The 13,878-nt window shown below is 39.2% G+C and overlaps 1 protein-coding gene across 1 annotated transcript in view; it reads left to right on the forward strand.

Moving 5' to 3' along the window:
* Positions 1 to 13,878, forward strand: part of CPA6 (carboxypeptidase A6) — a 321,211-nt gene that overhangs the window by 232,704 nt on the left and 74,629 nt on the right. Inside the window, exons 3-4 of the mRNA XM_082719142.1 lie at positions 4,901 to 5,025; positions 12,018 to 12,132. Coding sequence (XP_082575268.1) covers positions 4,901 to 5,025; positions 12,018 to 12,132 — 240 coding nt within the window. The remainder of the gene's footprint in view (positions 1 to 4,900; positions 5,026 to 12,017; positions 12,133 to 13,878) is intronic.

Below are 13,878 nucleotides of genomic sequence, written 5' to 3' on the forward strand. Positions count from 1 at the left end.
TTCCATGAAAGCAGGTAACAACAGTACTTGACCTTGGGTGTCAGAAAATCTTCTCAAGAGGTCAGAGACAAAAATCCTAAAAGAAGACACAAGGTTAAATGGATTCAGACCAAAAACACAATCTCAAGGGTAAATAAGAGAGGATACTTTTCCTGTGCATTAAGATTTTATGGGTGTTAATATGTAATTAATATGATTATGTAAATTAAACCCTAGTTGACTACTAACTTGATATGGAGGTTTCATACTTAGAAACCTATTATGTGACACATAAGTGCTCAATACTTTTCCAAACCAACAAAAAGTAGAGTAAATATAGAGTAAGACTCCTCTCTTGTGCTTCTGCGTTACTTTAAGTGCCTGGGAGGCAGACCATCTGTTCCCAAGCTGAAGAAACACCAGATGTCTTCCCATACCCACATGAAAGACTTACTCTGAAACTGTTGGGGGACACTGACTGCACCTCCACAAATACCTGTGCCAGGTATGTAATCAGCCATGGGCCTAAAAGACAGGTGGATCATGAAGCCTGGACCAAGCCAATAAGTAAACACAGCACAAGGACCAGAAGAGCCATGAAATTAGTGCCAGACTAAAATATGACAGTTTTTCATTGCAAATAAATTATTTTTGAATTTTGAATCATTTACCATATAACAAATGACTCCTGTTCACCAGGTGCTATTTAAAGCATTTTATAGAGGTGCCTGGGTGGTTCAGTCAGTTTGGCTCAGATCATGATCCCACAGTCCTGGGAGTCCTGCAACGCACCCCCTGATGAGAGGGAGCCTGCTTCTGCCTCTACCCACCCCACCCCCCACCACTGCTTGTGAGCTCTCCCTCCCTTTCAAATAAATAAATAAAATCTAAAAAGAATAATAAAGCATTTTATAAGTATTGATTAGTTTAAGCCTAAGAAATCTATAGAATATATGGTATTTATAGCTTCATTTTATAAATGAGAAGACAAGCAGAGAGAGCTGAAGTAACTTATCCAGAGTCACACAGCAGCAGAACTGGAATCCAGACCCATCCTGTCTTGAGTTTCAAAATTTATGCTCTTATTGATTATATTTACTATAGTCTCTATTATCCCATAACAGTAACAACCAAGAAGTGCAATTATCATCTTCATTTTACAGATGAAGAAAGTGAGGCCCAAAGAGATGAAGGAACTCATCCTACATTACACAGATGCTAATTGTAGAGAGCTTGAATATAATTACAGGAAGTCAAACTCTAGAGTCCAGGGAATTAACCAGCAGATTATCATGACTTCAAATCCAGCTGTTTGCCCTTGTGTTAGGAAACATTCCAGCCTTGCTCATATTCTTGGTTTATTTATTGCTTCCCCTCCTCCTTAAAGTTGTCTATAGGTTTTAATGTTTGTACATTTTACTCAGAAACACTCAAAATAAAACTTTATCTTTACTACTTCTAGCTTTTTTTAGATATACTTTTCAAAAAGGAAAAAATAGCTAATATTTTTTAAGATTTCACTGTATGCCAGACTCTCTGCTGTGTGTTTTACTTCTATTTTTTCCAACTCATCCTACAGAAAAGACTGTAGGTAGGTTTTTTTATTATCTTTATAGATAGATGAGGAATTTGAGGCTCAGAAATGTTAAAAGCTCCCCTGAAGTCACATAGCCAAAACTACCAAAGCTCACATTCCATTTCAGGACCTTCAGATTCCAAAGTTCATACTCATACTCTTGATCACACACTAAATTGCCTCCACCTCTCTCTTTCTCTCTCCCCACCCACCACTTTTTTTTTTAAAGTAAGCTCCACAGCTAATGTGGAGACCAACATGGGCTTGAACTCACAACCCTGAGATCAAGACCTGAGCTGAAATCAAGATTCAAGATGGTTAACTGATTGAGCCATCCTGGTGCCCCTAAATTGCTTCCACCTCTTAAACAGATCTGACCATATGTGACTAGCAATCCTTTGAGGAAAGGAAAACATGGGAACAACCACCAGGTTTCAGGGCAAGAAGTTTCTGGAAAGGAGCCTCCTTTCCTTGGAATATCAGGTGGCTCTTTACAGGAAAGACCTGCAGTAGTTAGCACACAACCTGAGGCCATCCTGACAAGACAACTAATCCTTCATTGTCATCATCATAAACCCTCACGAGCTTTGCCATTCAAAGATAGTTTATCACTTTATCTGGATGTGGTCAGGCCCTAAGGAAATGATGGTAACCTGCCCAGAGTAAACTGATCTCAACTTTGAAATACCTGTGTATTAATTTATAGGGTCAATAACCCCTGACAGGAAAGATTAGAGTAGGAGACCTGCAAACCAAACCTCCTCAAACACTAAGTCAAGAACTTGGAAATTGCCTATTTCCTCAGAAGACCCTAAACACACTTACCATACAGGCACTGGAGCTAAGCACTTCCAGTGTCACCATTTTGGAGCTCTGCATCCTTAGAAAATTGACTCTGCTTCTATGAATCTGAGTCTTCTCTCTCGCTCTCTCTTTTTTAGATTTTATTTATTTGTGATAAAGAGAGCCTGAGAGAGAGAGAGAGATCACAAGAAAGGGGAGTGGGAGAGGGAGAAGCAAACTCCCTGCCTATCAGCCAGCCCAATGCAGGACTTGATCCTAGGACTCTGGGACCATGACCTGAGCTGAAGGCAGCTGCTTAACCCACTGAGCCACCCAGGTGCCCTCGTTCTTTAAATGTCTCTACCATTAACTCCTACCTGAAGGCATTATTGAAAAGATCAGAAATACCTATAAAGTAGGGGCACTTTACAAATGTCACATGAGTATTACTCTCCCCTGTATCTTGATATGGGCATGTGCCTGCCACCCAGATTGAAATACCCATGTTATGTATCCAAGTATCCTTTCCCCAAAATTTTACTGGAGAAAAGCTGATAATTCATTTTAACTTTCTTTCCTAATATCACAACAGAATACAATTCCCGATTTTGCAAATTGCTTTTGTTAGTTTCCTATAGACCAACTGCTTTGTCTGATGGCCTGTTTCCTAGGAAGCCCTCTCCAGGTCATGCTGTGGGGCGTGTCATTTCCACGGAACTCCCTACAGGGAAGCTACTTTCTTCTGCAGGATGAGAATTCTTATTTTAGCATGCACCCTAGAAAATGACACATAAAGGAATTTGCCAGAGTGGCTATTCATATTATTTTAGGTTCTTATGGCTCTCTACCCTCCAAATACAGCACTATTTCCTCGTCTTCACTGGCATTAAGGGATGGCAGCAAAACTTAATATAAAAAAACTGTCTCTGTAAAGGGTTTAGAGGCAGGTCTCAAAGATGATTAAAGGATCAGAAAACCTAATGTGTAGAGAAAAGTGAAAGACACCAATGTACTTTATCTAACGGAGGCAAGAAACCAGACATCCCCTATTGAAAAATGGAACAAGAGAAAATGAAGCTGTGTTGCAATGTGAGGGATGGGGAGAAAGATCTGCAGTCTTCTTAAATGTGGCTATGAGTTATGTTAGGATGTTGTCAGCCCTCCTCTTTTGGGGTCTTAAAAGATGTGGTCTGGATATATCTACTGGGGACAGGTTTGTTCAGTCCTACATGTATCCTTGCCCAAGGGCTGACAGATGGATCAAATGACCTCTCAGCAGCCCTTCCAGCCCACACTTCTGTTTTTCTATGATTGTTGGACTAGTATGAGAGCTGAGTCAGATTTGCCCTTGCAAATTTGAGGAGGAGTCAGCTGCGTAAAAAAAAGAAAAAAAAAAAAAAAGGTAGACTCTTTGTCCCCAAAACAAATGCCTCTCTACCCTGTTTAAGATTAAATTATACCACCAGAGGTGTTATTTCCTTGAGCCACAAAGCATTTTTGGTCTTCTAGGGATCCCTACCAGAATGCAGACACTGACATTTAAGTGAGGATCAAGTAACTAAACCTTATCAGATCAGAGATCAAGGCCCGGTGACAGATGAAGGCTGGAAATGCAGGAAGAAGAGAGTCCCAAACAGAGAAGACAGAGACAGGACTGTAAAGACAAATTTGGTCTAATCGAAACTTGTAGCCTGAGGCTACTCCAGAAGGGAGGATAGGGCCCTCTTCTCTCCCCGCTGAGTTCAGTAATTCCTTCAAAGAATGCAGAGCACTAGCTACCGGATGTGAAGCACCAGACAAGATGGAACACTGCAGTAAGACAAACACACTTCTGGCTCCTGCAAAACGCTGAACATGGGGTGAACGTAGAGTAAATATTACATGGGGTCTCCACATATGCAACAGTGTGTTGCTGATGTACACAAGGCACTCTTCTGGGCATTTGGAATGGGGTGGTGACCAAATGGAGCTTACATTCTGATGAGATGAAACTAGGGAATGAAAGCATGAGTTGCTCTAAGAACTCTGGCAGAGAGATGAGCCTAGCTAAAAAGTCTTACCTGAGAAAGGGATGCTTCTATCACCATGGAAGCTTGAGTAGGGACTGGTACAATGTATGCATTGGGGAAGGAAAAAATACCTGGAAAGTAGTCCATTTAAAGTTACCAAATGTTACCAAGCTACCACAGTTTGTTGTATAGTAAAATAAAAGGAAATTTATATCTTTCTCTCTCTTACTCAAGTATTTGTGTAATAATTTTTAAGCATATCAAAGTCTACTTAAAACTGCTTTATCTAATTTTTACCTTGTGGCTTTAATGTATATTGGTCTTTAAACTGTTACTTGTCAATTATGATCAAATTCTATTATGGATATGATATAATTTGGAGACCTAAATCAAAATCAAGTAAAAGTTTTACCCTGTTGATAAAAGCATTGAGTTTAAATCCAAAATGCGTTTGTATTTCTGAATGTAAACAAGATGACATGTTTCACCTTGTGACATAGATCTTTCCCCACCTGCACGGAATATGAATTATAGGTTGGTTCCTGCACTACAGGTGGACCTGTGGCAGCCGAGCAGTATCTCCTATGTATCAAAAGGAGCAGTTACTGATGTCCATATTCCCCAAAATGGTTCCCAAGCCCTGTTAGCGTTCTTACAGGAAGCCAACATCCAGTACAAGTAAGCATTCTTTTTCACTTGCTTAATTCATGAGTATTAAATTGAGCTGAATGAGAGGTGTATTCAGGTTATTTACTGAGTGCCTACAACAGCATTTCAGGCACTGTTTTTCACACTGCAAAAACAGACACAAATGTAACATAGTTATAGTCACCTTTGTTGTGCTTACTACTGTAATGAAGGAGGGGAGATGAACCACACTGGCCTATTATTTCACCCTTAACACTAGGTGGCCAGCGGTTGCCAAACTGTGGAAAGAACCAAGATGCCCTTCAACGGATGAATGGAGAAGGAAGATGTGGTCCATATACACTATGGAGTATTATGCCTCCATCAGAGAGGAGGCAACTTTTGTAGCAACATGGATGGGACTGGAAGAGATTATGCTGAGTGAAATAAGTCAAGCAGAGATAGTCAATTATCATATGGCTTCACTTATTTGTGGAGCATAACAAATAACATGGAGGACATGGGGAGATGGAGAGGAGAAGAGAGTTGAGGGAAATTGGAAGGGGAGGTGAGCCATAAGAGACTATGGACTCTGAAAAACAACCTGAGGGTTTTGAAGGGGTGGGGGTTGGGAGGTTGGGGAAACCGGGTGGTGGGTATTAGGGAGGGCACGTATTGCATGGAGCACTGAGTGTGGGGCAAAAAACAATGAATACCGTTATGCTGAAAAGAAATAAAAAATAAAAATAAATTAAAAATAAAAAAACACTAGGTGGCCAGTGTAAACAGAGATCTTCTCTGTGTGACGAAAGAAGAGCAGTCTAACAATGCCCAGAAACTGGGTAGGAATGCAGGGGGAGATAAAGCTTTCTGCAGGAGCAATGACACCTAAACACAGGATGAACCTCAGGACTTGCAGGCAGAGGGGACAGTACAAGCAAAGGGAAGAAGCAGTATGCTACCTATTCAGGGAACTGAAGTGTATGAGTCTTATCAGTGTACAAACCGGGAGTAAAAACAAAAGATGCTGGAGATATTGAGGGAAGACCAGGTTGTGGGAAGTCTGATGTGTACAGGGCTAGGATGTATGTGTGTGATGCTGTATACTGGGATGATGGAAGTAAGGGAGCCAGATACAAGTGGGGTGGAAGGGCAACAGAGGACTACAATAATAGTCCAAGTAAGAGGTTGTGAGGCATTGAGTCAGGACCAGAGTAGTGTGATCAGGAGAGTATTTAAAAAATAGTTAATAGGCAAAAACCCCTGGTCTCTGCACTTGGTTGGATGTGGGAAGGAAGAAATCAAGTACAGCCCCAAATCTTCTACCTTGGGCAATGGAGTAGATAGATTAAAATAGATCAGGTTATCTTGAAGTATTTGGTTTGGGTTGTTTGCATTTTTTTTTTTTTTAAGGAATAGTTACATAATAAGAATGAAGCAAACAGAAGATAGGCACAGGAGTCAAAGAAGAAACAAGAGACTTTCGAGAGGGAGAAACATTAGTGGTTCCAAGTGCACAGCAATATCCAGCAAGAAAAGGACTGACCAGTTTCCTCTGGGTTTGGCAATGTAAGTTGTGTTGGTAACTCTCATGGTGGAATGTGGGATTAAATTGTCAGGAGCAGAAGACAGAGAAAGACAGAAGTGAATAGGATATGGGAACATGGAGAAGCAGAGCAGACTACTGCTCTTAGAAATTAAAATAAGGAGAGAGGTAGAGAATAAGGAATGACTATAAGGAGATGCAGCATCAATGACCACTTGAAATTTGGAATTTTAGGGGGTAGGGAGCAATTTTGGTATGTCTGCAGGCTGAATGGAGGAACGAGTTAGGAAAGGAGACATTGATGGTACAAGATAGAATGCACCCATGGAAGAATGGGTTTGAGCACTAGGAAGGATACCTTATCCAGTAAGACTGAAGGGGTAAATGTAAATCTAGTTAGGATTATAAAGAGGAGAGTCAACAACTTAAATAATAACTAATGGGTAATTTTTCTATATGGAATAGGAAGCAAAATTATCTACCAAAAGGGAAGAAATGGGGGCTGAAGAAATTTACCAAGAGAAAAACTGGGGTAAGAACTAATAACTGGTTGTTGAAAAGAAGGGAGATGGTAGTGCTCATGCAGAGTTGAGGCTTTGTTGGGTTAGGACCATGGAAAGATCAGCATGGCAAGGAAGTGGAGTTCCTAGTGAGATACTAGCTCAAGTATTCATCCGTGGTGTCAAATCTGGAGAGAAAAGGAGAAGAGTGTAGGAGGAATGGTGGAATCAAATGGAAGAATCGGAAAGGGTATAAGGATCCTTATATGGAATGTAGATATAGCATAACTGAGGGCAACAAGGAAATGGAAGAAAATTTTGACAAAATGTAGGCTGGGATTAAGAGTCCTGGTATAGAACATTTATGGCTGGTGACAAATTCAGGGCGTAGTCATGGAAGATTTGGCTGAAGTGGAGTGTAAATCACCAAGACTGATGTGGTTGAGAATGAATGGACTAAATCACCAAAGAATCAATACAGCCGTTTTGAATTTCCTTGGGTGTTGGCAAGATTAGAGATAAAGAGACAGAATGTGCCCCTGGGACAGTAATTTCAGAGATTACACAGGAGTTAGAGGAAAGAAACAAGGAATGGCACAATGCCAAAGGCCAAATTAGCTTTTTCTAGAAAATATGGTTGATAGGAAAGGAGAAATGTGGATTTGGGAGGATGCTGTCCTCCTTCCCTTCTGGTCCCATGATAGGTGGATTGGCAGAAGAGAAAGCCACAAAAGAATCTATCCTTGAGAGAGTCCAATTTCTGTCAGGGAAAGAATACCAGAGGAGAGAGTTCTCTGAAGAGGTAAGAATGTAGGAAGTCTATTTACAGTGAAAGCAGGCTTCCAGCAGGCTTCCAGCAGGCACAACATAGAATGAAGTGGAGGAGTGATGAAGAGTCAATGCAGGATGTGTGGAAGAAGGGCAGTAAATTAATGTAAATTAATGACATGGGAAGGAGTGACATACCTTTCATTTGGGAACCTAGGATTTCAGGGATGAGAGGCATGATCTTAAGTGACTAACCGGAATTGCTCCAACTTTTCAGCAAATTGTTGTACTGTTAAAACTGGCAGGAAGGGGCACCTGGGTGGCTCAGTGGGTTGAGCCGCTGCCTTTGGCTCAGGTCATGATCTCAGGGTCCTGGGATGGAGTCCCGCATAGGGCTCTCTGCTCAGCAGGGAGCCTGCTTCCCCCTCTCTCTCTCTGCCTGCCTCTCTGCCTACTTGTGATCTCTCTCTGTCAAATAAATAAATAAATAAATCTTTAAAAAAAAAAAAAAACTGGCAGGAAGATCACTGATGATGTCTGGTAAGGCCTGGGATGGACCTGTGGCTCTGTGAGTCAATAGTAAAAGCCTTAGTCTCTGGAAGGCTGAGCCACAGGGTGCAAAGCAGCAGTGACATTCTTACCTTGTCCACACAAATACTTCCCTGCCAGAAAGATAATTACACCCTTACTAAAGTACTGATATGCTTTTTACAGAAAGGTATTTTATCGTGCTTCTAGAACAGGGTAGAGTCACAGCTGTGCATAAAACTATTGTTCATATTGAATACATTTTAGTCATTACTATAACTTCGAAGGTGTGCTTTGACTCTCTGAATGCCTGGAAGGAAGGAGTTTGGTAATTATATCTATAGGTGCTCAGCAACAACTCACATGCTTCATTAATTATAATTCAGTAGAAGGGAATATACCAGTTATTTTAACAAGTCTCTATTTCTTGCCATTAAATATAGGTCATGTAGAACTGATATAGAATAAAATAAAACACTTTTTGTCACAGAGAATGGAATCTAAAAAAAAAAAATGAATGTTTTAAATCAGTTGTCTCCTCATGGAGGACAATCATTTAGAATTATTCATTTTGTTGGTCTCAAGATAACACATAAGAGTTGATTAAATTCCACAGGGCAGTAGGTAGAGATCATTTTTAATTGACTTTTATCATTGTAGCCTAGGGTATTTTCGAAAGATTATCATTAACTCTGTACAACTACACATAATATATAGCTGTAGTCATCTTCAAGGCAGAGATAATGTGACCCCATGAGTCTGGCCCCTGGGTAATCAGTCCCTTTCAATGACATGATAGATGAGATGACTCATTCTGTTATTAAAAATTCAATCATTTTATAAATTAAATACCTGTAAAAATTGGCAGTGGAATTTCAAGTTTTGAGCCCCCCTGACCCACCCTAGAAGCTTTGGGGCAGGGGCTTTATACTGAGTGTTGACATCATTTGAAAAGTTCTCAATAGCTCTGGTCACTATCCTAGGAGTGTATGCAACTAGGGTAGGAATAACATCAGCCATAAAGGACCTAGAAAATACAACACTTATAAATGCCATTTGGGGCTCCTCATCAATCTGTGGTGCTGACTACTTAACAAGAAAAATGGGGCTAGAACTGTCACACAACAATTATTTTAATTTTCAGATTGGTCTTTTAGGGCCTGTATTAAGATACTGTCCAGTTATTGAACAGAGAACTGTATTAGTTTTTTAGGATTGTTATAACAAATACCACAGACTGGCTGGTTTAAAAGGCAAAAATTTATTGTCTCATGATTCTCGAGGCTAGAAGACTGAGATCAAGATGAGGGCAGAGTTGGTTCCTTCTGAGGGCCTTGAGGAAAGGATCTGTCCCAGGCTTCTTTCCATGGTTTGTAGACAGCCATCTTTGCCTCTTCATATCTTCCCTCTATGTGCGTCTTTGTGTCCTGATTTCCCCAGTATATGCAACATAAAATGTACCATTTTAACCATTTTAAATATACAATTCAGTGACATTAAGTACATTCACATTATACAACCATCAGCACATGCATCTCTAGAACTTTCTCATCTTCCCAAACTGAATTTCCTCTTTCTATAAAAACATGTCATATTGGATGAGAGTGCATCCTGGTGACCAAAGTTTAATTACATCTACAATAATCCTAGCCCCCAATAAGGTCACATTCTGAGGTGCTGGGGCTTAGGACTTCAACATATGAACTGGGGGAGATGGGGACATAATTCAACCGATACCAGATCCCCAAACACAGTAGCTTCAATCAAATAGAATTTACTTCTCTCTCATGGGATGGTCCAAAGGTCCAGAAGCTGTGACTGCACTACTCCAACCACCACTGTTGTTACCATAACTGCCTCTCATGCTATAAACCTGGTGACTAGACACTGGAGTGCTGAGTCCAGCAACGCTGGCTGCCTCTCAACAGTCACATCTCTGTGGCCTTGACATAGCCACAGCACCAGCAGGAGATGGCCTCTGCCTCATTCTTAACTTCCTATCTTACCAGTGTTTACAAATCTGTACCCAGAATCAAGACTGTACTTCCTGCAGTACAGGAAGTCCATAAGGAGAGTAGGCAGTTGACCATGTCCAGTACAGATACTCAGGAGAGGAAAAAGGAAACAAGAGTCAGCCATATTCTACTATTCTCTTCATTTGCATTTAATATGGAACTTGAGAGGACAGATACCAGTGATTTTCTAGATTTAATGAACCTGAGTTAGTGGTTTCCAGTTTTTAGCCTAAATTTATCCCCGCAGTATATTAGAATCACTTTGGTGAGCTTTCAAAAAGGACTGATACTTATTCATAAATATTCTTATCTATGTAGGGCCCAGTGTGGTATATTTTTAAAGTTTTTTTTTTTTTATTATTTTTAAGTAATCTCTACACCCAAAGTGGTACCCCAGGTCACAACTCCAAGATCCTGAGTCACACACTCTTCCAACTGAACCAGTCAGGTGCCCCAGTGTGGCATATTTTTTTAAAGCTCACAGGTAACTTTAAAGCAATGCAGCTTAAGAATCACTAGCCTAATTGGATAGGCAAATACTAAGGAATCCAAAAACTAGTTCTATTTAGGGCACTTGGAGACTTTAAAAGAAAACTGAAATGCTTAAGAGTTTATTCCTCAAAGAAGTTAATATCCATCTAGAACGATCCCATACAACTTGAAACTGAAAAACTTTATAATTTTCCTACTTTGGTGAAAACACTAGTAAACTTGACTAGAAAATATTAAGATAAATCCGTTGTAGGAGCAATTCTCCATTAGAATTATTTCGACAATTCTCTGAAAGGACATTTCATGATGTGACTGGTAATATGTCATGTCATTTATCAATTGATAATGATAAATGATAAAGAATCTAATCAATTAAGAGTCATAGCTTTTTGTACTGAAACTCCTGGGGAAACATTGCCTTTCTAATAGGAACAACGGTAGTTCTATCAGGAGCTGCCAAACAAACAGATATATCAGCATCAGAGCTTCATAACTTTCTGGTGATAAATGTGGGGAATTGCTCTTACCTTGAGTGGGAACCATTTGCACTTGTTTGTATTTAGAAGGTCTGTCCACTTTGGAAATAATGCAATGACAATATACCATGGCTCAATTTTGTAAACATTCAAACATTTTTTGAACTTTTTGAAAACTTTTTTGTGGTGTTTTGTCTTGTTTTGGGGTTCATAATATTACACTGGACTCAGAGTCTGAAGACTAGAATTCAGGTTCACGTTCCGAGTTCAAATTCTGGCTCTGTACTCCCTAGCAGAGTGATGTTGGCAGGTTCTTAACCTTTTGGGAGCTTATTTTTCCCTGTCTGTAAAACGGAAGTAACACAAAAATCTACCTTATAGGGTGTTTAACTCAGCTCGTGTACATGAAGTACGTAACATGGTATCTAAATAGGTACTCAATAAATGTAAATGCTCATACCCATCATTCAGTTCTTGTAGCTGTTCAGTCAGTGGTAGTAATTATTATCATTTGAGAATATCTAGCTGTAATTTTACCTTTTATGTTCTTTACCTAATTTAATAGTTTCTATTTCCCAAAAGAGAACATTTTCCCAACATTTGATATTTTTAGAGATGTCAATATTTGCTATCATTTTTTTCATAAATGCATAATTTCCTTTTCAAATTTTATATGATCGCCATTCAGATTGCATCATGTCTATCATTTCAAATCCAGGGTCCTCATAGAAGATCTTCAGAACACACTGGAAAACGCAAGCAGTTTACGAACCCAGAGAAATAGAAGATACCTGTCCGGATATAATTATGAAGTTTATCACTCCTTAGAAGAAGTATGTAATCAGAGGAGCTTTTGTTTTTGGTTTGTTGTTTTTTTTTTTTTTAATAAATACATCTTTATCATTTAGGTCTGATGGCTGGGAGAAAAGCATAAAGATAGAGGCAGGGGCCATATGAAGAATATATAAAGTTCTTATATGGCCCAGCCAGCTCAGTTCATCATCTCCTCCATTATTAAGCCTTTATAAGAAATAGGGAAATAAGCTGGATTTCATTTGCTTTACCCAAACCACCCCTCCAAAATACATGGGAAGGGCAATGGAAAAGTGAGGTAATGCTACTATAATTGCAGTTCTGAAAACCTTAACTAAAAAGCCATGGAAGGTAGATCTAGTCAGAGTTTGAGGGCAGTGATTTGGGTGGGGGTGGAGTGAACGTTGATGCTTGCCACATAGCTTCTGCACAAGTTGAGACCTCCCAAAGGCCAAGTTTTATTTGCAGAATCTCAGGGCCTTTAAAAATGTTATTATTTATTCTTCCTATTATTCATTCTACAACAACCTCATTCCTACCATTATATCCTTTACTGGTCACCTAGACAATACCTAATTACTCTTTGAATCTCAGCCCAAGCAAAAAAATGGTTGTTTCTACTCTCGAAGATGGAATTAGAACTCCTCACCTCCAACCCCAGCATATTACATGCACCCACAGCACATGGATATGATATCTGTCATAGTTTTTATGTATGTAATTGTAGGACCACTTGAGTAATGCTTTTCTCTCCTCATAAGCTTCAAGTTCAATGAGGGCAGGCTATTTCTTTCTTGTTCACCACTATATCCCCAGTGGCAAGCAAATAGGAACCTCCAAGTAGGTAGTAGATGACAGAATAAATAAATGAAGAAGTACATAGATTTTCCAGCTTCCCCTGAATTGAGCAAAGGAATGTCAGGCATAAAAAAAATTAATGTGATCCTGTTATATTCTAAGGAGAATATTTGGTTATCTTGATAATGACTTTTTTTCAAAATTATTTTCATATATTTCATGTTCCAACATATGTTTTAGAAGCTTGAAATTAGAAGCAATGGGAAGGTTTTAGCTAGCTTGGCACATGGAAGTGTTATAAAATGCACTAGAAAAAAATTTTAAATATATCTGTAGATATGTACATACATATATATACATATATACACATAAGATATATATATATATAATATACACATATATATATGTGTATGCTCATTAGACTAAATAAGAATAGAAAGAAAAGAAAGCTTGGGTACTTCTCAAAATCTAAATTTTTCAGCACAGACTGTCTTGCACACCATGGATTAAAGGGACACTTCTGTGTGACTTCCTTACTTCTTGTAAAGCTTTTAAGTCAGAAATGTCATTCATATTTCTAAGTGCCTTATTCATCCATCTCAAATATACCTTCTTCTGATGACAGATAAGTGTGTGTGACGGGATCAATGCAAATTTATGGCCGTTACTGGGGAAATTATTCAGAGTATGCCCTCTGATGTGTGACTTGAATAACCTTTAAATGCAGAAGACAATGCCTTTTTCTTAGCATCTTCTTTTCAGTGGCAAATTATAATATATGGGGCTTTAATAGACCCTTTCAAGTAGTTTGCATAGTTTTCATGAACCTGATTTCTTTTCCTCTTAAGTACTTGGGAGGGAAATGGAAATAATTTTTGTTTTCAAAAAGAATCCAGAACACATGGATTAATTTTCTACAAAGCTCTGCCATCAAGATACTAATGATAAATGGTAGTAGAAGGTATGCA

This window comes from Mustela nivalis (assembly GCF_964662115.1).
Source record: "Mustela nivalis genome assembly, chromosome: 2".
Classification (NCBI taxonomy): Eukaryota; Metazoa; Chordata; class Mammalia; order Carnivora; family Mustelidae; genus Mustela; species Mustela nivalis.